At 42.5% G+C, this 25,448-nt stretch overlaps 1 protein-coding gene across 1 annotated transcript in view; it reads right to left on the bottom strand.

Annotated features, from left to right (window-relative positions):
• Positions 1–25,448, bottom strand: part of trappc9 (trafficking protein particle complex 9) — a 221,208-nt gene that overhangs the window by 192,724 nt on the left and 3,036 nt on the right. The window contains 9 exon segments of the mRNA XM_034294766.1: positions 6,074–6,217; positions 9,475–9,691; positions 12,209–12,334; positions 14,098–14,219; positions 18,507–18,638; positions 19,712–19,857; positions 22,046–22,401; positions 23,750–23,848; positions 25,148–25,289. Coding sequence (XP_034150657.1) covers positions 6,074–6,217; positions 9,475–9,691; positions 12,209–12,334; positions 14,098–14,219; positions 18,507–18,638; positions 19,712–19,857; positions 22,046–22,401; positions 23,750–23,848; positions 25,148–25,276 — 1,471 coding nt within the window. The 5' untranslated portion in view covers positions 25,277–25,289.

The following is a 25,448-nucleotide window of genomic DNA, read 5'->3' as shown; positions in this document are numbered from 1 at the left end:
GCAATTTGTAGTTACGGCCTTGGGAGACTACCTTTCATGTGTGTACCTGAGCCAGCCTGTCTGTCTGTTTGTCCGTCTCTCTGCCAGCCTGTCCATTGGCCTGTTTGTCTGTCTCTGCCAGCCAGTCTCTCTGTTTGTCCGTCTCTCTGCCAGCATGTCTGCCTGTTTGTCCGTCTCTCTGCCAGCCTGTCTGCCTGTTTGTCTGTCTGCCTAACCGTCTGTCAGAGTGTCTGTCTGTCCGTCCATCAGCCTCCCAGCCTGTCTGTCCATCAGTCAGCCAGCCTGTCCATCCATCTCTCAGCCAGTCAGTCAACCGGTCACTCTCTCTCTCTCGGCCAGCCTCTCTGTCCTTGGACAATTTAAAATAATTCCGAAATATGCATAGTGATCTGTCAACTGAATTTCTGGACCCCAAGTAATGTCCTCACACAACAGAAACAGGAAGAGTTGAAGGGAAATACCATATTGATTCTCATTTTGGGATGATGTGAGGTAAACACCACCTCTGAAGAGCCGACTACAAAATAAAAAAAACCGCTCTATTTGACTACCACAGGCCTTTCCAGCCTTTTCCCTCAACTACATTTTTTTTTATCAACAACATTTACACCCCAAAATACAGCTGCTTTTCAACCAGTTAAATTCCTGTGGGAAACGTACTTGACTCACTTCCACTTTGAGAGTTTCAAAAGCAGAAGGTCACTACACAAAAACTAGAAATGAAACATGTTTCATACCAACTAGTCGGTCAGTATGGGAATGAGATAAATAACTACAAGTTATAGGACACTTTGGACTTTTATTTAGCGCACACAAAAAAATACACATTCATTAATGCAGTCAGACAGATGCAAATTACAGTGTAATAGACATTTTTCCATCTTAACAGTATCACCGCAAAACTGGGCAGAGGCCAGAAGCAGAACTGACAGGCCTATAAATAAATTAAATGGTGCCTCCTCCACTTTACTAGACAAACTGAGTAATGAATGCCCAGGTAGAGAGAACAGTCGATACATCCTGGCATTTACTGGGCTCAGTAATACAGAGATCAGTCAACTTTCCAGAGATGGAACAATAAAAGATTGTTTTCTTTTTGTCTTTTCACACACAAAAACACAGAACTTTAATTAAACCTCAAAGTTTTTTATCTTTTTAGGAACACTTAAAATGTAGGTTTTGCTGACAGTACATTGAATCAACAAGTGAAAAAAGTTCAAACCAATCCCAGGGTGGCTCATCATTTCTCCTTCATACTTCCAACCCAACAGTTTAAACATCCCAAAAGACACTGACATCACAATATCGCAATACACAGGGACCCAGCTCATTTGGAAGAGAAACTCTCATCTCCCTGCAGGGCACAAATCTGTAGCCTACAGCGTGGGACTGTAGAGGCCCCCTGGGGATTTGTGAATGTTTCAACATCCTTTGTGAGGACTTTCAACTGACTAAGAGAAAATATGGAGAGTAGAGTTGGACTTCAAATACCTTCAGACAATAGCAAAACTCAATAAAAAAGCATCTGATTCAGCCAACTGTCACTGAAGATGGATTGCCCTGCCGTGGTTGATGTGACGGAAAGTGCTGACAGAACACCAACTAAAATGAAAGCTCAAATTAATTCTGAACATTAACATTTACTATTTCTTTCATTTTCAGTGCAGGGTTGTTTTCAAGCAAAAACAAAAAATCTACTGCAATGCCATTACTGTATATGAGCAAAACAAACCAAAACAAATCCAATTCTTCTACACAGTTAAGCAGACAATTGTGCTAGAAAACAGATGTGCGAAACATGTCTCCAGTGGTCTGAGATGTAGTGAGTGGCTTCCTTCTTTGGGGGGGGGGGGTGTCCTGGAGAGACACCAGTAGCGAGTCAAAATGACTGGGACACTCCATTAGATGTACAGTGTTCCCAGTATATTGTTGCGCTCTGCTTCAAAATAAAGCACCCAGGAACTCACATGTAAAGTCAATCACTGTTATTTACTGTGGTGAAGCCTCCTAGCTATTACGCCAGGTCCTAGCCTCTCCTAGGGTCAGCCTGAATTCTATGCTGAAGCATTCTTTTTGATCTAAGGAATGAACCCTCTAAATTCTCTATTATCCTGTTGTATTTTAGGAGGACCTGAGTCCTAGGGCCACACGGTAAGGAGTACCTGGCCTGACGACTCCAAGCCAACCCTGTCCAAACTCACCGTCACAGCCCACCTGGACATCCATGTGCTTTGCCCACCTTGCTGTGCAGCTGATCTGGGTTTTGCCAATAGATTCGGCCTACCTGTATTTATTCACCCACAGGTAGTCTGAACATGCAAAAATATTGATTTGGTCCAAAAAGCGAATGTACTCTTATCTCAGCAAGCACAGCAAGAAGAGGGCTGACCACCCCACAGAATCCGTCCCTCTCCAAGTCTCTTCCTAGGTTTCCACCTGACTAGGGAGTCTTTCCACTGTGGATCATGTCTTGTCTTTGCTTGCTCTTTGGTGTTTCCAGGCTGGGTATCTGTATAAGTGTTGTGACAACAGCTGATACCACAAGAGAAGAGAAAAATAAATGTCTTCAAATTTGATTCACAGTACTAATCACAGAAAATGATCCTAGGGCCAAAACCTATTCCAGAAAAGTTATTTCTAAGACATTACTGACTGAAAATACTTTGCAGTGACACCATTTAATGGAAAGGTATTACTGATAGATTTCAAACTCTTAAGCAGATTAAATTGCCTCCAAACCAGACTGGGTTTAAGGCGCCATACCGCTCACCCTTTCACAGGGGGATAGGAACGTGCAAATTACACTGGTTATGCAAGAAAGAGCAGAAACACACTTGTACAAATGAATACTGAGAGATTCTAAGGTTTCTGGGACATATGGACACCTTATTGTCCAGATCATGTTCACAGATATCCAAACTGTGGCTTGTTAGTGTGAATATTGGGAATATATGAAGACATTCGTTGACAAAATGTTCACCTCATACGATTAAATAGGATGACGATTCATGTGTCACCAAGCAGAACAGAGCCAATGGATGAAGCGCTATTAGGCCAGTTCTGCTGCCATGAAGGGATAAACAGTCAACCAGAAAGAGTTCCAACTTGATATTTCTGCCCTAATAAGCTTCAGCCAATAATACTCATTTTATAAACCATGCTAAAAATAGATTTCATAAAAAGCAAGAAAGGTTTTACAACCCCTTCTCCCACTCAATAGAGATAAGAGCCTGCAACCTTTTGGGCTGAAGCCTAGTTTCCGAGCCACAACACAGCCGACTAGTAAAATATTGATTAGAGACTCCTTTCTCTAATACGTCTGAACAAACCCCACACCCTTATCAAACCATTCTCCTACTAACTCAATCTCCATTACTCCCTTCCATTCTACCCCTCTTTCCCTCCGACACCCCCTCCCATGCAGTCCCATGATGTCACAAGATGCAAGAGGGCGGCTGCCGCTTGCTCTCTCCACCTCATCCCTCGGCAAGGCGGGGGAATATGGAGGTACCGTTAATTAGCTTAGTGTGATCACCTTCTTCTGACCCGCCTCCCTTTTTCTCTCCCTTCCTCCCTTGCTCTCTCCCTCCCAAGGCAGTGGCAGAGACATTAAGCCAGACATTAAGCAGTTATCATCACTCCCTCCGCAGCTACAAAGAGTCCAGCTTAAATAAAACATTTGAGCTGTGTTTTTTAATGTCACCGACGGGGACTTGAAAAGGCACTACTACCTCAGACCTTTGAATGGGCTCGGCCTGGGGATTCATGGGCCCGGCCTGGGGATTCAAAGCCCCAGCATGTCCTTTCCCCTGGAGCTGCTGCTTCTGTGACATTAAATAGGAGGACTAATGACCAACAGCACAGTGATTAAAGGATAAATCGGGCGGGGGGGGGGGGGGCTTTTAGGACTAGAACTGTGTGTTTACCATCATTCACACACTGTGCTGTGAACCACGGGTCTTACAGAGGACATTTAAGAACTGCCCCCATCTTCACCAAACCACAGGGGCAGCGCCAGTATTGATTATTGTAAACCAGGTGATTCCAATACTGAATGTGGATTGGCCCATAGCTCAGGGGTATGAGACTGTACACAACAGGTATGACTATAAAGTACCTTTATTTTATTTTTTCCGCATTGGAAATCAGTTTATAATGGCAAAAAGGCACCACAGGGTTGATTGCGTAAGGCTGTTATACTAGAGCAAAGAGCAGTTTCCAAGCACTCTGCATTGTGACATACATAAGAAAAGCCTGTACCAGTGGTAGTTTGGCCGTATGAAACTTATAATAGGTTAAATATAGAATGTTCTTCTATCCTCATCAGTCAGTTTTTGACCCAGCCAAATAACAGGCGTCCATCCATTCCATGGCTGAAACACAGTCAGGAATTTGTCTTTAAAGGAAAAGGCTGTTGATCCTGGGGTGAGAGAGACACACACCGCTCCCCTATGATGAGCTGTGCTACTGTGTGCTACAATACTTCCCCAGAAACCCAGCGAGGGGCCACTCCCCACAACTGCATGCTGGGAGAAGACGACCTGGAATAGCCCTGCACCGTGGGTGACATCACCACACTGCAGACAGACAGCAATAGGTGGTGGGAGAAAGAGGGAGAGGAGGAAACTCGCGGGGGGGTGAGAAAGAGGAAGAAGGGGGAGCAAAGGCGAAGGAGAGAGCCGGGGTGAGGAGAGAGGGCGGGCAGCCACATTTCAGAGGAGAGATTTGTGCATGGACAATTTCACTGAGCATCAAAGCCAAATCAACCATTCAGGAACTCCGTGAGAACCGGAGGTTTTAAGCTGTTAAAGCCCCCATGCAGTCTTTACAATTTATTTTAATCACTTTATGTCAACTAAATCACTGTGTGTGTTTATTTGAAGAAAAAATATATACTTTTGTAATTAATTTCGCTGAGCCTCATTCTGATTGAGCGGCATTAGGAAACTAACATGAAAATTGGCTGACAGGATTTCAGCGTAAAAGAAAACGATTGAACTCTATAGCATTTTGTTGGAAACTGTAGTATTCTATAGAATTCTATACTACAGCTACTGTAGTATCCTTAAATAACAATAATAATAATATTTTACATACATAGATTGGTGATGACTGAGTGGAATGATGTGGCCATCAAGGGCAGATGCTGTAAGAGTTGGTGATTTGCTGTGGGGTGCCTATAAGCATTGCCTCAGCCTTGCTGCAAATTGAGTTGGAAGAAGGAACCCTTTGTTATCGGTAGTGGTTACTTCAGACTTCGGTAGTGACTGCAGAACACACACTGTATTGACATCCTAATATTCGTGTGCAAGGTCGAGGTGTTGCGGATCACGGCTGGAAAGCAGTCGTCACATCTCGCCTTGCATTTAATAAAAAGACAGCACCCCCACGGTGGGCAGTTACTTCAGAAAGGTTACAAACTGGGGATGCTTAGTGAACAGGAATGTGCCCTCCCTCTGCCTGTCGACACTCCTTCACCGCTGCTGTTACTGCTGGCCAAGGTGAACACTTCATGCTCCCTCCTTTCCCTTCTCTAGGTGAGGATTATACTGGTCTCCATAGTGAGGTCAGTGAGGCATCGCTCTCTCTCTCCCTCTCTCTCTGATGAACACCTATCTACTGAGTCCAGAGGATTTCAGGTCAAAGCTCGGTGTGAACCAGGCGATGGCGGTGGCAGGCTTGGCTGAGCCTCACACACCATTACACTTGGAGACACAATGTAGGCTCAACCAGGGGATGAATGTACGACTGTGGCCAGGGATGACTTCAGGGATGAATTCAGAATATCAGTAGTATGAAAGCAACTGTCAAAACTGACAGGGTTATATCAGTTAATCCCAGTCAGGCATTTCCTGTTTTTGCCTTTATTTTAAGTAGCAATTTTATTCCACTTTCTTACTATCCAGTATTTCTCTAATCTATTGAGACTAAATGCGCGAGTTGATATTGTGAAAAGACAGCCCTCCAGAAGAAACCGGAGAAGGTGGGTTTGTGTAGCTCTCTGAGCAAACGTTTTGGAGAGCTAACGTATGTATGTGTGTGGGTGTGTGTGTTGTTGCCTATGTGGGCTGACCTTGGTCTGAGAGGAAGTCCAGCATGGTCTGGAGCAGGAAGGAGAGGTGTCGTACAGACAGGCCGGGGTTACCCATACGTCGGGACGCGTACACCAGCTCATGGAGAAGACGCATCTGCACTGCCGCCCATCCGCGGTGGGCACCTAGGGGAGAACAGAGCAGCAACCATTTATTAGTGTCCCATTTGAAGGCAATTGCATTGATTTAACTGGCCCGGAAAAACCCATAGAGATGGTTTGAGGGGTAAATGCCGTGCTTTGGGGCGCAACAGCAAGAAATTGCATCTGGAATTTCCAACCAACAAGACAAGAAAAAGGGAGCAATGCTCAGAGCATTCTCACACCCAGGACAACATGTGAGACAGGGAGCCACGCACTGTGGCAGAAACTCAGGCAAAATCATTTGCGCTTTGTTTGCAGCAGGTAGGAAGACACATCACCAGAAGACATCTTAATAGTCTGCTAGGTTGACAGTGATGCTCTGGGGGCGCCACCAGTGGGGCACGGCGTTACCCGACACGGTCCAGAAGAGGAGTGTGAGAGAAAGGAGGGAGGCCAAGAACCAAAACACTCTGAGGTGAAGAGAAAGGTATTGTTCCCTAAAACCACACAGGGCCTGCGCAGCTCAGACATCCAGACCAACACGCTTGCCCATTATTAGTGTTACCTCTTCTGTGGCCTATTATTCAGAAAGAAATAACCCTGTCGCAGTCATCTGAAAAAATACTAATAATGCAAATCTTTGCTACGCTATTTTCTCCTCTTCCACCTCCGCCAATGCGGTGAAGCCGCTACGCCCACTAAGCAGTCTATATATAGCAACATCCACCTGTCTGTCTGCATGTGATCACATGAAGCCGCTACGCCCACTAAGCAGTCTATATATAGCAACATCCACCTGTCTGTCTGCGTGTGATCACATGAAGCCGCTACGCCCACTAAGCAGTCTATATATAGCAACATCCACCTGTCTGTCTGCATGTGATCACATGAAGCCGCTACGCCCACTAAGCAGTCTATATATAGCAACATCCACCTGTCTGTCTGCATGTGATCACATGAAGCTGCGCCGCTTATCTGGAGAGGAAAGGCTTTTACTCTGGCTGTCAATCTCTCTCTTTTTCTGTTTCGCTATGGCTCTCACCATCCCCCTCTCTTTCTGAATCAATAGGCCATGCTACCCACAATCTCTGTATTCAATACCTAATTGCTAAAAGGTGTGCAAAACCCCCTCTAGCTCAATGTCTTCTTCTGTGGTATTTCCGAAGCATTATTCAAGGTGTCTGGAAATCCAATTAACACCACCACGACAACGGTTCTTGGTGCACCCGCACTTACACCTCCGTTACACACTGCGAGCATCGAAAGGCACCGTACCCTTTATCTCCTCCCAACATCGTTTAAACACGAAGGGTGCAGCGGACATTGGAAGCATTGCAGCTGAAGGCCTTTGTGATCATTTGTACCCACTGAAACCCTTTTTCCTTCAAATAGAGAAAGGGGAATTATACTTCACAAAAAGAGTGACCAACATAGTGAGACAACAGAGAAAAGAGATTGAAAGAGCACATGGGAGAAGGAAAGTGAGAATGTGTGTGTGTGTGTGTGTGTGTGTGTGTGTGGGAATGCGTGACAGAAAGAGAGAGACAATACTTTCACCCTGGTAATAGAGGAGAGTAGTGAAAGGGTTCCCTAGCCAATTAAAAAAACCATTTGCTCCTCCATTTCTCCACCACTCTGCCAGCCAACAAGCCCTTTTGAAAAGCACTATTGAGCCCGATCTCCTCTCTGACTAGCCTCCTACACCGGGGCCAAGGCCAGCTCTCCTCCTTACAGTTGGATAAACTCTCACCTGACACCTCTCCCTTGGCCGGGGCTCTCAGATGCCAGCCCATAAAACAGAAACTTAATGCCGCATGGAGAACTGATAAAAGGGACAAATAAACCACCACGACAAACATACCAACGAACCAATTCTTCTTTAAGTTCTCCAATTGCTTTGTCGCTTCGTGGTCATCTACGGCATGGTCATCAACCAACGTGAGGGCCAGATGGGAAATGTACCCCAGAAAGTCAGGAGAGCCGTTTCATGTCCCAAAATGGCACGCAACACATGGCAATGTCAACTTCACAGCCCTGGGGCATTGGGATTTGATATATTTAGACCAGAGAAAAAAAAGTGTGCCATCTAGATATACTCAACTGTTTAAGTCGATGAGAGATGGCTTCAAAGGGAAGCGAGAGTCAGGACATTGCTGGACTACTTCAGTTAGCGAAAACTAGCCTTTTTAATAAGATAGCATTTTCTAAATGATGAAAACCAGCCTTCTACTGGACACCTGGAAGGCGTCTTTGATGCTATCTCCGATTCCAGGTTAGCTTCTTTAAACTAATTAGCAACCTCCATTGGAAGCCATGCACATGCAAAGGTTTGCCAATGGCAGCTAGTTTAGGCTTAATTGCCTTGTATATCCTGCTGTGTGAAAAACTTTGCTCGGTTTACTCTTTCTATCGCTCTAATTTCTTCCTAATAAAGTGAACAGTGTTCTGGCAGTGAATTTTTTTTATAAAACATCCTTTGGCCTTGTTTGCGACTGAGAACATCGAGCCAGTGCAGGCTTTAGTAGAGGTCGCCCAGACCCTTACAATATCTACAAGGACATTTCATTATATTCTATTGTTTTCTCCCTGCCTTTTTCCGAATTCTAAAAGAACGTACGGAGGAACAAACACATTTCTCAGCTCCACCAGCTATCATTTCACTACACAGTCGAATGCTCTATTCCCCTTGTTAAGTCAGGTCAACAACAACGTCTCTCTCCTTGACAAAAAATAAAAAAAAGAACTCTTCTAAAGTAAGTCCTTTGAAGGAGGATCACTCTTTAGTTTCTCTGTCATCAAAGAGTTTACTCTACGCTCCGATCCTTGGCGCTGGAGTGGGCTGTGCGGGGTGAGGGTCGAGTGCCATGCATTGTACAGCAGCTTATCCGGAGGAACTTGAGAGAGCCTGAGTGCGCGTATGTCGCCTGGCAGTTTATAAAAGCCTGGGTGAGGGCAGGTCTCGCATCAATTGTGTGTGTCTCTTGGAGCAAAGTTGTGCTGTGAATACATATGACCTTGGAGAAGCGCTCTTGAAGATCCTTGAAATAACGCTCGGGTCAGGCCAATGCAAGGCTGTTCAGTCCCTCTTTCTCTCTGTACTGAGACAGGGTAGCATGCGCGCGGGCATGTATCCACACGGTTAGGGGTGGAAAATCAAGATTTCCATACCTTAAATGGGCATAAGGGATTAGCAGTAGTACACACAAAACGCTGTTTCATTCAAAAGGGTAGACTAAACAATAAATAGAACAAACGACTAGCGAATTCACACGGCCGTGGCGAATTAACGAGTCTCCTACCTTTGCTGAAGTCTTTGGGGTCCAAGGAGAGGCTGTATCCGGGCAGGGTCTCCAGCAGCAGCTTGTAGCAGGCCCTCCAGCCGGGCTCTGGGATGGTGGGGGCCACACACTGCATGGCCGCCACGCGCTTGAAGAAGGCCGACTTGCGGTGGAAACCGATCAGGTAGTAGAGCTCAGAGAGGATGCTGTAGCGCTGGATCTTCTCCTCCTCTGACAGCTGAGGGAACAGAGGACAGGGGAGATCAAACAGTCGGTCATTAAGCGGATTGATCAAAATTAAAATCACACAGAGACACCGTGTTTCAAATCATGACCATGACCACTGAAAAAGCTGATCAGCATGCAAGTAATAATCCTTGACCAAAAAAAATGTCAAATCCCCACACCTCAAACAAATCTCTGGTAAAGTTATATTGGATGTATAAAACAAATCTTTGGAAAGGTTATGAGAATGAACTGTCACTGCTCAGGGGGTGGACAGGTGACAATGTGTCACAAAGGTCTGGGACACAATTGAGATTTCCCTTCCAGATAGACACACTCCTAGAGAGCAGAGCACAATGTCTGACTATCTGTCTGCCTAAACACAGCGGACTCCATTGGCAGTCTCCTTGCACATGTCAGTAGAGCTTTCCTGTGTTTTGGCAGGCAGATCCCCTGGGGAGGATTTTCCAAAAGTGATCTACCTGGATTGTTCCTGTCGAATGGGATTACATTTGACATTTTCGTAATTTAGCAGAAGCTCTTATCCAGAGCAAATTAAAGGGGAAGTTAGGGTTAAGGGTACGGCTTAAAGAAAGAGTTCCCACCTTTCCAGCTCAATTTTACTTTAACAATATCTTTTCTTTTATTCAAAGATATGTAACATTGAAATTTCAAATCTTTCCAAAAAAATTGCAACAGACCAAACATTTAAGACAACCACATAAAACAAAAGCACTTCCGTTTAAAAAAATAAAAAAAAGTATATATATATATATATTAATTGGGCCTCCTACAGTAGGTAGTAAAGCAGTCAAAGAGCATTTTTACACTACAATACTTTCATTTTCATGAAGGAGACTTGTTGCCACTTTAGTTACCAAACAACATGGCCTGTGATTTCATACCCCTTCCAGTCTGCGGTCAGGCCAAAACACTGTACACTCATGTGTTGCACCTTATAGTGTACCTCTGGCGAAGCAAGTGTTTCTCTTTGCAGTCAACAGGAGATTTAATTGACAAGTAGGAAATTATGTAAATGTTATTTCAATATTTTTTGTCACAATTTCTGTAGTCAAAATAGGCTCAAAGAGGCTCTCTCTCATCACCAAGCTGACCACCACGGACTAAAGTTGAGAAGCCGTGACCTGTGAACTGTGCTGGCAGGTCACGGCTGAGAGCAGGGAGGCGTGGTCTGCATGGATTTTGTGATCACCGCGCTTTAGCAGCTCCCTTCCGAGAGCTCTGGCACCTGCGATGCTAAGTGAGGTTGTCAGGTGAGTGAATGTGCCATCGTGAGTGTTGACTCTAATTAGATTGTAGTTGCCGAGATGAGACAGGTCAGTAATTGGGAATGGCCAAATATGGCCAAATTGGGAATAAATAGGAAAAGGGAGGTAAAAGGAGTACAAAAAAGCAGGTGTACGCTTCTGGGATTTGTGGTGAAAACAAAGGGTTAAAACGATGACAGTTCCCAAATTCCAATTCCACTGTAAAAAAATGTTTGTGCTAATTCCAAGTACAGGGGGGAGGGTATTGGAAAGCTTTCTACCATGCTATAAGCTTAAATCATCCAATTGCTCTCCCATACTGAGAAGACTGGTTTATGCCTGCTGCAAAAATGAATATGAGGCTATCGGTTATCAATCGCTCAGTCGATAGAAAGGCATGTTCCTAAGTAAATAGACTGGTAAGCTATGTAAGATATAAGGTAGAATGGGAGGGCTGCAGCATTGCAGTGCAATATAACTGTGAAATTCTAGCTTTTATAATATCAGAGCCGGCAGGAAGAACACAAACACATATGGAACAACAATACGTCTTCTCTATGGAAGCGTAAGCAGTAGCATTTACTTTTAAATGCTTCATAAGGACAATCAATGTTGCAAAATGCCCTGTCAGTGTTTAGCACTCTCTATGGTTTAACATTGCGCTTTATTAAACGTGACCCGTAGGCATTTTCCACCAGGGTTGTAGCTGCTGTTCACAAGCACATAATAAGGTGGCAATTAAAAAAATTACTTATCAATAAAAATAAATAAAATGCTTTAACGGTTTGTTGCAAGCAATCCTAAAATCCTATAATCTCCTTGAACGGCTGAATTTTGAAAAAAACATGTATGCACTGTTAATAGGCCCCAGGAGTTACCTAGGATCTAATCTTTAGACGATAACTAGGGGCCAGAGTGGCTCTTCTGTGATGGGCGCATTTCGCCTGACCACCAAATCATCTGGTCTGGCCCTAGTCATGCACAGTCTGTGGCCCTGAATAGAGAAGCCTCTCAGCACCATGGCTAGACAGGCCTTGCTCTGACACAGAAGCACATCATTAACCAGCGCTGAAGTACAGGACCCCCAGAACGTCCATTAGACCTGGTGGTCAACATCGCTCTCCATGGGAGGCCAAGACGTGATCTGACCAAGCTCTGTTTACAGAATAAAGGGAGTGATTCCCAAGCATGGGACTGGACTAGGCGAATGCCTGCGGGTTCCAAATAGAACATTGTTTTCTCACACGTCGGTGAGTCCTTACCTGTCCCAGGTTGATGTACACAGCATTCTGGAGGAACTCCGAGGCCTCCATGGCTCTCTTCTGAATGGCCAGAACCCGGACTGCCTTCACACACGCCTCCAGTTCTATCACTCCTGCGTTCTTATACTGGGAGAAAGACGGAGGGGTGGGGGAGTGAATGGACGGCAGACAAGGCCCATGAATGTTCAGTGTAATGAAGAATGGGGAACCAACGAGGCCCGGCGTCTCCCGGCCGCAGTCATTACTGGAACTAATGTAGTCCTTCATCCATCTCTTTTTCCCTGAGCCACGGTCACCTTCATCAGAAGCGTGAGGTTACAGATTAAAGTCTGTGTGGCGAGGTCGATCATGGATACGTCGTGCCAAATAGGCCTTCCATGACAGGCCCCAGTTCTACCGGAGAGGTAGTTCTACCAGAGGAGTAGTTCTACCAGAGGAGTAGTTCTACCAGAGGAGTAGTTCTACCAGAGGAGTAGTTCTACCAGAGGAGTAGTTCTACGGAAATGGACACTTGATACTTGAGGTAAAATAGCGCTGCCCAAAATCCATACGCTTCCCTCTATCTCGCACGCACACACGCGCACACACGCACACAGCAATCCATCCCCATTGTCTGCTTATTAAAATTCAATTAATATTGGAATGCCCGCCGTGTCGTGTTACAATGTAATTTAATTTCAAGTGAACCAGTTAGAGGTAAAAGGGCCAAGGGAGGTCAGAGCAAGAAGCCAATTACACTAGAGAAGATAAAACACTACAGAGCTTCAGGAGGCCAGCTGTAACACCCCTAGACATTAAATGTTAGCCTCTTCTTTCAGCAACACTGAGGTATACCAGCATTATACATTAGGTATAGTTATCAGTGATTGATTAACAGTGTCATTATCTATAGCCTTGATGGCAGCGATGTTTTGACTTTGTGTGTTAAATTGCAATTGACAGGGTTATAGATAATCTGACTCAACGCGGGCTTGATCTTCTGAATGCACTCGAAGATGCGTTCGCCTGTGATCAGCTGCGCTAGCATCACATAAAGCCCGTCTGCTCCATAGGACAACTGACACCCACTGATACCTAGTCAACCACAGTCCTTTGGTGGGGATAGTGACAACAACAGACTTGATAGTGGAGAATGGTTGCACATAAATGATATATACCTACTCAGCAGTGTCTGTAGGCGGTTGTTATTGTCTTTTTTATTACTTTGAAACCTTGCACCTAAATAAAGCTAGACGCACTCAGCAGACAGTTGTTTAGGTAGTTTCTACAGAGTCAGACTCCCCTTTGTGTCCATAACAGCCTGATTTCTTATAACTATTAGGTGTCGGAAACATACCAGCAAAAAGCACATCAAATTAAGATTACATGCTTATTCATTTGATTTGTTTATAATTAATTTCAAGTCAGCATAAACGTTTCACGTGAGTCCTTTTCAAGGGTGTTTTCCCTTAGGATATAATTTTAATACAAGGAACTATTTTAGTACAAGGAATTTTTTATTTTGTTTGGAAGGAACAATGTATTTTCTTTCATTTAAATTATTCATTAAATTATTTTAATTATTTTAGTTTTAAGGGGCTAGCATGTACATGAAAACAAACTAGATTTCATATTGACCTAATAAAAGTGTCTTTATATTTTTCTCTCAATGCACTCATCTGGTGCTCATAAAATCTGTATTTTTGGGGGAGAACCACTGAGAACAATCAGACTTATTTTAGTGGTCTGTGTATTTATGTGCTGGTAGGCAATAAAAGTGTTTTTATGTTTCGTTTGATTATAGAGAAAATTGGAGAACAATTAAAATGTTCATAGCCCCTCCAACAAACTACAAGGGAAAAATTAGGTCAGTGATTGAAAGATTTGTGAACTACTCCATTCACTCATACCTTCCCATAGTAAGAGATGGCCTCCTTGTATTTCTCTATGATGTCCTCAGGGCTCAGGCAGTTCTTGGCCCGGCCAATCTCACTGCTGGTGTCTGCACTGATCCCATTGGTTGTTAGAGCACCTAAGAGAAAAAGAGGGGACATGAAGAGCGGATAGAAAGGGAGATTTTTTTTTTTACAAAAATAGGGGAGGGAGAGAGAGAAAAACAATTTGACCTACATTTGGCCACATTGACAATGGAAAGACTAGCAGACAAACTGTGTGAATAGCCTACCTGAGCATGCACATGGAATTGTATTGCTGACAGGCATTTTAAGCACTACCAAACTGTATCAAGACAGCGCTTAAAATCGACATGCATGGCATACACTTTGACATGCACAAAACACTTCACACATCAAGCTATCCGTTAGTGAACTTCATTTTAAGGTCAATGTTAAGATATAATTAACTTAGAAAAAGCATAAAAACGTGTTTGGAAGGATGGGTGTTAGTGTTCATCGATTCGGTTGCATAAACAGTCTAGTAACTGTTGTCTTTGCATGAACAAACACAAGCAGTACACTGAAATTCCCCGCAGAACAGAAATTCCGTTATCTGATGGGGGGGGGGGATCATATGATGCAGCTGCGATTTTCATCATGCAACGCTCGGTAATTTGAAATGTTTGAATTTAAATGTTTCTAAAACGATTGTGTGCGAGGAGTATCTCATGGAGCCATCTGATTAGAATATAAAATGTGGTAGTGAGAGCACATCGCCTAGCAACGGCGCTAGCTGGGTCCGTAGCAACGGCATGGTGGCGATGTGGCAATGACACAGCATTACATGGGAATCATAAGAACACTCCGGGATCACACTGACATATTAAAAATGTAAGTTCCTTTGAATGAAATCCTCCGATACACAGTCCTACTTAGCATGGTTGGTAGATCTAATCGTTTGCAGCTCTAGGAAACTGGGTTCGACTCCTTGGACCGTCCCATATCTATTTAAAAATATAAGATTAAGCGATGTCATAGTGTCTGTTAATTGCTATAGACATTTATTATTAACGATGAAGTGTTAGACAAAATGCACACCATGTTACATATTCAACAGAACCACAGACACACATCTTGGGTTCAATGGTTAAGTAAAAACCACACCAGTACCTAAAAAGAAAAGCTTTAATTTCTGCAACATATCAAACTGAAACAAAATATATATCAGAACAGTTAGAAGTTCCACCTAGAGAATAAAATAAGGCTTATGGAGTGCTGTGATTTCCTTAACAACATTACCACCTTCTGGTGGATGTCTGAATTACTCAGAGTAATTTGGATGGGACAGTCATTTCTCTGTGGTTCTTCCTTTATGTGGGACATAATGTACACAGTAGATGTCACTTATGATTCTAAGTGGTAACTACTCACAGACAAAAATAAATGGTTAGCATTCAAGCATAATCAACTGAACCAACACATCTAGTAACCAATGCAGACAAGAATAGCAAGGAATACAATATCTGCATGAAGAGGTGGGAAAAACAACAGTTTTGATTTAGAAGTGGTGAAAACAATCAAATGTGGGAATCATATATTATGCGACAGGTTGTTAGCCTGGTCACAGATCTGTATGTGTTGTCTGGCCATAGTTGATTGCACTAATAGATCTGGCACCAGGCTAGTGACAGTAGTTAGAAAAAGCATAAAACCAAACCACAAATGTTAAGCGACACAGACAGCCAGATCAGTCAAACACTATGAGTAGAGCAATGAGGCGACGGCCGATTAGTGGAATACCATACCTGGATCTATGAGTACCTCCTGTGCCCCTACAGTAACAAACAGACACACACACACACACACACAGACAAACAAACATACAGAAACAGACAGACAGAGACAGACACACACAGACAGACAGACACACACACACAGACAGACAGACACACACACACAGACAGACAGACACAGACAGACAGACACACACAGACAGACAGACACACACACAGAGAAAGAGAGAGAGAGACAGACAGACGAACAGAAAGAAAGAAAGAATGCAGTTCACAGAATGCAGTTAGTTATTCAAAGCGATGTTAGTCCCCAAACAAGCCTCTTTTCAGGCGGTCCCTTGTGACACTCCAATCCGAATATAACTGGTTACTGAGGTCACTTCATAATCGCAAATGTAAGTATATGTATGTACATGCAAAACGTGGTTATTTCAGGGTTAATGTTATATTTCTTAAAATTGTTGGCAAGAGATACGGGTGATGGGAAATGATATGACTTTTCTAAACCAACAGGTAAGGTCATGAGGGCCTTCTCAGGTACAGTTGTCCAATGCACAAAACAATGGAAGTAGCTAGGCTGAGCAAACCTATGGTTGCATTACTACCACATCAGGGTTTGACATTAACTTTTCTGGTCACTTGTCCTTTGGACTTGGGACAAGTGGTTCAGATTTTTCCAATAGCAGAAAATAGGAGTCCAAAACTCTTTCAACTATTTTTGACCAACTTAGTGTCTGCAACAATGAGCAGTACATATCTCCATCTGTATAAAATTGAACCCAGGTAAACACTTTTGACCATTTTGGAAATAAATTACATTCTATCTTTCCCTTATAACTAGGCATTTTGTGATTGAAATACCATGAAGCTCACAATCAAAACAATGTCAGAAACACAGGATTAAGTCTAACTTTAGGAAAGATTCTCCTGCGTAGGGCTAATATATATATTTAACTTCTCTTTCCCGACCAACTGACTCTTGCTAAATAGCATAGTGGTTACAAATGCGGACATGCAACCAATAGGTCCCACATTTGAATCTCGTCACAGTCAAAGCAAATTATGCAGTAGGATTTGTTCCGGATAGATAAAAACTTTGCTGGCTACAATCGTTGGTAGCTGCGTTATAGTAAGCCTAAAATAAAACTGTTCACGGTTATATTGAGACTATTTCTGGTGCATTATTAAAGTACGCACCCGTGCATGCTTTTTGGGTCAGGACAGACAAAAACGTAGCTGGCTAAAACCTTCAGTAGCTATGTTCTAGAAAGCCAAAAATGAAACAATTTATATTGAGAATATTTCTGGTGGATTTTCGAAGTACGTATCCGTGCATTATTTCTGGGATTAATAAAGGTTAGATCAAAACCCCTTGGGCAGTAAAAAAGCAAAGGTTTCCATGCTTCTCTTGTCTTTTCACAAAAAAATCTGTTATCATCACCTATATTGATAGTCACTGCATCAATGTCATTCATGAATGAAAGAAAAAGGTTTTTGTGCTATGAAATAGCTTTGGCAGGGTAAAGTTCATATTCAGTCATGCTAGCAACTGCTCAATACTTATGATTATTCCAAGTAGTAAGTAGATACTAGTAAGTAGAATGCTGGCTAATAAGCTGTTAAAACAACCAGTGGCAACAGCCATACATTTCATAGATGCCATTTGTGATGGAATTAAACTTAACAAGAATCTTTAGTCAGTTTAACACAATGCTTAATGGTGTCTAGCGAAAAATTCAAACTTGGCATAATGTTAATGCGTGAAGAAATAATCTAATATTAAGAGCCTAAACCAAAACTCAGCAAACATATAGCACTGGGGTGTAGTGGTTACACACACTGCCACTCACATGGGAGACCCGGGTTTGAATCTAGTGAGGGCAATAACATTTATCACTTTTAATTGCGGGTTGGTTGAACTAGGCTTACCTGGTTCCTTTTCAGTTTTTTTACAGTTCTGATTACGTTAACCATGTCAGTCTCTCAGAATTTGATGTTTAAGAATGCAAATTGGTAAAATCCCAGACAGACACACCAAACACAGATCTAATCACAAAAAATGTTACTCTCAGAGCTAGAAACTGAATTTGTTTAGCTAAAGCAATCTCTGTAATTGGTGCTAAATAGGGATTTATATCACTTAACAATTCCAACAAGCCCAGTCTAAACATTTGTCTGACACTGACACTTTTTATTATTATCCTGGACAAGCTGACAACCGTTCATTTAAAGCCCAGAATAGGCTAAAATATATTCCAAAATGTTATGTAATAAAATCTTCTCCTTCAGAAAGTACATGAAGATGTATTATTGCTAATATTTATTACAAAAACGCTACAGCACTGGTTCAAATCCAAATGATGGTCCAAACCTGTGAAGATATTTTTCTTCTTAGTTGACCCTTGTTTAACCGGGTACATTGACATACAACACATTCTCATTAACAGCAACTACCCAGGGCGCAATTGGAGTTAAATACCTTGATCAGGGACAGAACTATATATTTTTTACCATGCAGGCTCAGGGATATAACCTAGCACGCTTTTGGTTACTGGTCAGGTGGTTCCTAACCTGAGTATATGGGTCCCATTCAGGGATTTGGATAGAGAGAGAGAGAGGTGTGTTGCTTACCTGGCCGGTGTCTCTTCCCTGCGTCGGCTGCCTGGCCCTGGGCCGCGCTGGGATTACGCCCGGCAGCCTTCCCCGCCGTTCCCCCGGGGTAGTGGAAGATGACAGAGGCCGAACACAAACCCTCCAGTGCAGCTGGACAACCAAGACACAAGGGATATCAGTAAATAAGAAGGCCATTAAGAATGGCATCAACTGAAGTGCATTCCGTACGACAAGTGTGGCCAAGCGTCCTCTGGCAGAGCTACTGGACTTGGGAGGAGGTCGCTGCTGCCTTGTGGTAGCATCATATCCTTGGACGTTGTAGCGAGGAGCTGGTTATTTGAAACAGCTTTATTATTCATAGACTGCACGCTACATCACAACATTGATTTCAATGTTCCTTTTGGGACTGATGATCATCAGGCTAATATTTAGTCGAAAACATTTCAATCATCATCATCATTTCAAATAAACTTATATGACAGATGTTGTCTTTAGCTAGCAAATTCCATCAAGAATAGCTAGTGATGCTAACGTTAGATATAAATCTCAATATTTCCTACCTTATTAACACAGCATCTAAAATAATCTGATTGCATCAAAATCGTGATAAAAGCTTTAGCTACAAATTACATGCTATCAGGTTTTCAAGCCTTAGTAATCCACGTTCTACCAAATCATCATCAGCTCCCACTGAGGAAGCATTAAATAGAATTATCAGTTCATTGTAAGCCCAAAAACGAACAGGTTTGCAAGATTTCATTGACTGTAAACCGCAAAATCACCGGCAAACTGCACAAAAAGAAAACACGCTTACGCAACTTTTTCTATACAACCCCATCCATACATCAACCTGCACAAGCCAATTTGTGACCACAAACTGTCATTAAAAATAGCACAACTGTGCAGGAAACCCACCCATCTGGCAACACTGATCACAAAGACGTGAAATTAATGAATAGAACGTTAGTGACCATGGAGCAATGAAGTGAGGAGGTGCAAACCTTGAATAGAAGAATCTGAGTGCAATCCTGCTTTTTAATGATTATTTTACCAAACAACTTGGGAACAATTTTTTGCAGCAACAACTTGGGAACAATTTAGGGACAGTGGATGAGAACAAGCAGCCTTCTGTTTACCAGCACACGTGACCACTAGACTACTCTGCCACGCCCTGCTTTGGGAGATTTGAGAGACGTGCAGGCAGAGGAGGAGCCCAGTCTTACCCCCAAGCCACAGGAAGTCGTTGACGGAGCGGAGTAGCTCCACAGCCATGTGATAGTGGACGAGGGCATCCTGTAACATGCCCGCCTGCAAACACAGGTCCCCCACGTGCTTCCTCATACGGCCCTGGCAACGCTTCTTATAGTGCCTAAAGGAGGTGCGGAAAGAGGGAGAAAAACATCAAACAGTGCTGCAGGTACCCATTCATCCAATTAGTTTTTTTGTTGTGTCTTTTTGAAAAAAGATGATATTTCGCTGCCTCGCCAACTCTTTCAAACGTATGGTTTCCAAAACAAATATCTTTGACCAAAATGGCTTATCTTACCAAGGTCCGGTCAGACGCCAGCAGATATGACACGTGATTGAATTAACCTTATCAGTTACAGTGTGTGAGGTGGATCAGCACAAGCAAAGGAAAGAGGGGTGGGTAAAAAAAGAACCACAACGACTCTGAGACTGAAGTCTTGCACATAAAGAATACACATTGATTGAAGAAGACAGTCACAGTGTATAGTTCTGACGAAGAAAAGGGGACGTGTGCAAGACCTCTGTGTCTATTACTCTTTACTGGAACAAGAGATACTTGGAAGGTCAAGTGTCAAAAGCACCTTTGACTGTGTTACATAGACGAGACTAAATGGGGTTCTTATTATATAATTGTTCCGTTTTAGAATAAAGATTTGGGCTTATGTCTGAAATTATTAGCCTAGTTTGTGAAATGAAAGAATCGGCTTTATGTATTACGGGCTGCTTAGCAGCATATTCAAAGTAATTTGTTATTAAAAAGCAATAGTAAGGTAAGCTAAAGAAGAACCATGCCTCAATTAATAATATCTGTAGACAGATAAAAAGATATTAGATCTATGTTATTGAATATGTGATGCTTTAATAGAGTAAGAGTAGGCAAGTTGGGGTCAGGTGACACTTAACCATTCCCAATCAAGTTCCTGAAAGACTAGCAAGACAAACGTTCATGAGTACGGAACAAAATAGATAGAACAGCTTCAATGTTCAAGTCAACCAGCTTTCACAAGTCCAAGTAACAGATTGTGGGACATATTCAGCATGTCCAAACTACCGTCTCCTTCATTACTTTCATATTTACTATGATTTTATTTCATCCAAAGTTGAGGAGTAATGAGTTTGGATCTAAGTTTTAACCCATGCACTAGAGCACTAAGGTAAGGGGAAGGACCAGGACAGAGTCTCATGAAGGAACGGGGCTGAAGCTGATGGAACTGGGATGGGGTTAGTAGGATAGTTTGTGATTTTAACAATAAGGCCCACATCTACTTCTCAATGCAGATTGTGTGGATACCATTTGAAGTTATAATGCAGCATATGCACAACTGCTAGCTATTGTGGGAGCAACAAGTGAACGTTATTAGGGACAGATATCACACACTAGCATAGACTTTATGCCAAGTTATTCTTGCAAACCTGCCTCCAACTTCCTTCATATCAGACAAAGATATAGCAATGGTATCCACAAGTGAATCTAGCGGGGAAGTTGATAAAGGGCCTCATTACAAAAATCTTCACCTATCCCTTCAACTAAAGTGATGTGTCTTACAGCCTCTCACCTTTTCACACCCAACAATAAACTCACAGGACAGTATGAAAGGAAAAAAAAGGAGAAAGACAAATAAAGTAACCAAGATAAACCAAAAAGAACAAACAAAAAAAAAGATTTTTGAACAAGAAAATAAACAGGCATGGTTTTACTTGTAACAACATTAATGTACTAAGAAGGTTATTCTGATAGTGGACACTACAGAGAAACACTGAGTTCAGACTTTACATGAACATGTAACAACCATGAAACAGCCAGGTTAAAACCACAGGGCTCAACCCATCTAAAATGCATTTGCACCCATATCATTTTCTGTGCAAAGTTTATGAAACGCATCAGTATGATGGGAAAAATTAAGGATTCTAGTTTTAATAGCATTAATACTTATTAAATGCCTACAATTCTTTGTGCGCCCAATATAATTCAAATTAAGCACACACATGCTCCTCTGATTAGGCTACAGATGTCAAATACAATTCAGGCATTTTATCTCATGTAAAATGAATAAGTTAGACTTATACTCTTTTCAGACATATGTTACGACATAGTTGTATATATGTTAGGGCACTCTGCTTTTCAAACGCCAGCACAAAACCGTCTTTGGAGATGATTTCAAAATGCCACCATGTTGGCATTTCCACAGTCAGCAGTAGAATTTAGGCTCATAGAAAGTGTTTAATAACGAACAAAAGTTTGTTGCAAATCTGAAATATTATGTAAGCAGTAAACTGTGGATGCCAGAACGCAAAAAATAAAAACCAACCTGCTATCAGTATCCAGCCCGACAAAGTCTTTCTTCTCAAAGGGAACACAGAGCAGTGGTATCTTATCGCCAGATTTGTCCGTGGCTCTATCCAGCCTTTTGGATTCCAGGACGATGAAGATGGACTCCACAAAGTCCTCCACCTTCTTCTCCACATCAGGGCAGTCATCATAACTCGGGTAGAACGCTACATCCGTCCGTTGCTGCTCTGCAATCTCTCCCTGCAACCCAAACACCAGGAGCCTGGAGTCGTACAGTGTTGCTCCGAACACCTCCTTCTGGCCATGGAAACGTTCTGATGTCTGGGGCCACTCCTTTCCAGAACCACAGGTTGTCACACAGATGAGGCCCACCACCTAAATGGATATTATTCAAGAAGGGAAATGTCATGCACTAGACCAGAAAACACAAATACAGCAGGATTCTTCACCTCTGGTCCTGGAGAACTGAGACATTTCTGGGAGCATGTCCCAGGTATTAATCTATTAGAATAAAATAAGAGGATGATAAACGCTCTATTTTTGCCATCCAGGAACAGATTGAAAGAACCTTCCTATACAGCAGTTCTACTCAAACCATTCTTCATCTTCATTTTGGTAGCACCCTATGATAGATGTTTAACTTTAATGTACAATGTACGTAGGAGTCATAATTGACCTTTCGCAAAAGCCCCGCCTATCTCATTTACTGTTGCTACACTCGTCAAGCTGCACTTCTTTGTAAGCAGCAACTACTGTAAACAGCCAAGCATGGAGGGGAAAAGTAGCATAGTATCGGTTAGTGTAAGTGATTCTTTTTGGAGTAATACCTCCTTGACATCCTCCAGATCGAGGCATTGCAATGTGCGATCAAGCGTTTCCTATATGCTGAAGAAGGATATGTTCACAATATTCAGATAAACAAGGAAGGTGACACAAAAACTGAAACAGGCATACAGATCTCAATCAAAGAAACTGATTAACTCAAATGCGAACAGCACAGCCTTGTGGACCAGTCTCGCTCCTGAACTGCCAGGTAAGTTATGTTTCTATAGCTATTATTGAACTCTTATCAGTCAACATTATCCTATCAACTGCAGCAGAAAGTCACCTGTTAAAGTTAAGCCTACGAGTGACCCGACATAAAAAGATAATATTAGAGGTAGCTAGCTATCGTTAGATAATATTGTTGTCTAATGAATAATTATGTAAGTCACTGTAAATGACTCCCCTGTCTAAACCTTTCAGGTACCGGTTGTAAGATTTGCAGCACATGCCGTAGCGAAGGCACACCGTTTCACCATTTTGAGCCTTAACGTCGAAAGCTTGACGAACCTTCTCCAAGCAGGGACCAGCTGCTAAGGAAAGATTGGAAAGGGACATTTTGGGGGAGGGGTTTTGCGAAAGGTCTATTCTCCAATGAAATGCGGTTTATATACAGGTGCGGGGAATACTGGGGTTTGTATACACACAAAGCTATAAAATCGATGGTGCGGTTTATACATGGTGCGGGTTATATACAGGAATTATGGTACACAATCTGATTCAAGTAGTTAGGGTTTGTTCATTCGTTCATCATCAGGTGTGCCAGCACTGAACTAAGTAGAACACATAAAATGGCAGGATGTCCCGAAAAAGAGGTTTGACAAAAGGAAAACTAATGTTTTTTTTCTAAAACCCAATGTCACATTACGATAAGGAACAAATGCGTAAAACCAAATCCAACCTTGCGGTGTGTCTGGAAGTCTCCCCAGTCGTTGTTCTCAGGGAGGTAGTGGTGGCGGTAACGAATGTAGAGGTTCCGCTGGGAGTCGCGGATTGAGACCTTTTGTTATGAAATGACAACACAACACACAATCAGCATCCAATAGTACCGAATGAACATTGCCGAATAAACAATTCGAAGTTAGAATCCAAAATTAGCGCTACCAATTGACAACACAAGGCATGAGTCTCCTTAGATGCAGTCTGTGTCCTATTGCTCAAAGCTGGCCCAGAGTTACTCAGTCCACATAAACGTACATTTTTGTGAAGTGAAGTAGTTTATTACCAAGACAAATGTTATCACTGAATGGTTTGCTTTCCCTTTATCATTCCGTGACACATAAGGAAAGTTTTCTGGACACACATTACGCCTAGTCCTGGACTACAAAATCAATAGAGATTTCTAAATGCATCCAGGTTGTAACGTTCATGTGGCACCTATTAACAAAGTTCTGTCAATACAATATTTTGAATTAACAATAAAAATTAAATGGCCGCTTTTGACAAGTGAAATTGAACAAACATGACTAAAGGTAAAACTAACAAAAACAGAAAAGATAAGTTAAGAAGGCCCCAAAAAAATATCCCCCTCTCCCTCAAAAACACAGTCCCCAAAATCTTGAATTGCATAAGACAATGTCTGGGGTTAGTTGAAGGGTATGAATGATTCCCTATTATATGAATCCCCAGGTCTCTCCATTACTCAAAGGTAATATCAATGTTAAAGAGGGTGATAGAAGGGTTTCTCACTAATGATGGGCGCTGAAAAGAAATTAGGAAACAGTCAAAATGAACCTTGTATAGTGTATTCATTGTGTATGTTTAATGGGATTATATATGTCAAAGTGTGAAGAACAATTACTTTTTCAAATTCCTCTTGAACATTAGATTAGTAAATATGTGATGCGGATGATACCATTATGATCGAAAATACCGGACAGATCCTGAACATTTGCGTGAGAAGGTTACAGAGGCAAAATAAATCATGGATGCTAAACTCCTGTTTTATCATTAATGGTAAGAAGTTTGTATGTTTTCTTGCAGCCTCTGTAAACACTCACTCATTATTATTCACTTGCGGTTTCTCTTTATGATGGTTTTATCAAAATACATTTATAGTAATAGCTAATCAAAACATTGAAATGCGGCTCCAAGTGCTGTGGTATTTTGGATGTTTGAAACAACAGGCACGCAGGGCACAGTCCCCCGGGGCCCATACCTCCATTATTTGTATATCAGGGGCCCCAGATAGCTTATGACAGCAGAAAGTGTAAGTGCAGAAAATTAACTTTAATTGCAACCATTTCTGTGCAGATGTGTTGAAATGAGCAAATAGCTAGCATACATCACGGGTCCTCACCTGGGCCACGGAGGCGATGCGTTTGTATATCCTGAAGAACTGGTCCTCAGGGACTATGCCCACTGGCTGGACCACCACCAAAACCGTCTGGTGGTCCTCAGCACACTGCATGTAGTCGGGAACACTCATCTTTCCTTGGGCTCTGCAAGGGGGGGGGGGGGGGGGGAGAGAAACATACTGGAGTGATTTCAAAGGGATACCTCAGGATTTTGTCAGTAAGGATCTTTATCTTCTTCCCTGGAGCCAAATAAACTTCGGGATACCATTTTTAAGTATCAGTGGCTAGTATGAAGGAAAGCGG

Source organism: Esox lucius, chromosome 10 (assembly GCF_011004845.1).
Source record: "Esox lucius isolate fEsoLuc1 chromosome 10, fEsoLuc1.pri, whole genome shotgun sequence".
In the NCBI taxonomy this organism is placed as follows: domain Eukaryota; kingdom Metazoa; phylum Chordata; class Actinopteri; order Esociformes; family Esocidae; genus Esox; species Esox lucius.
The sequence above is the reverse complement of the archived record's forward strand: the minus strand, read 5'-3'. Positions and strand labels throughout refer to the sequence as shown.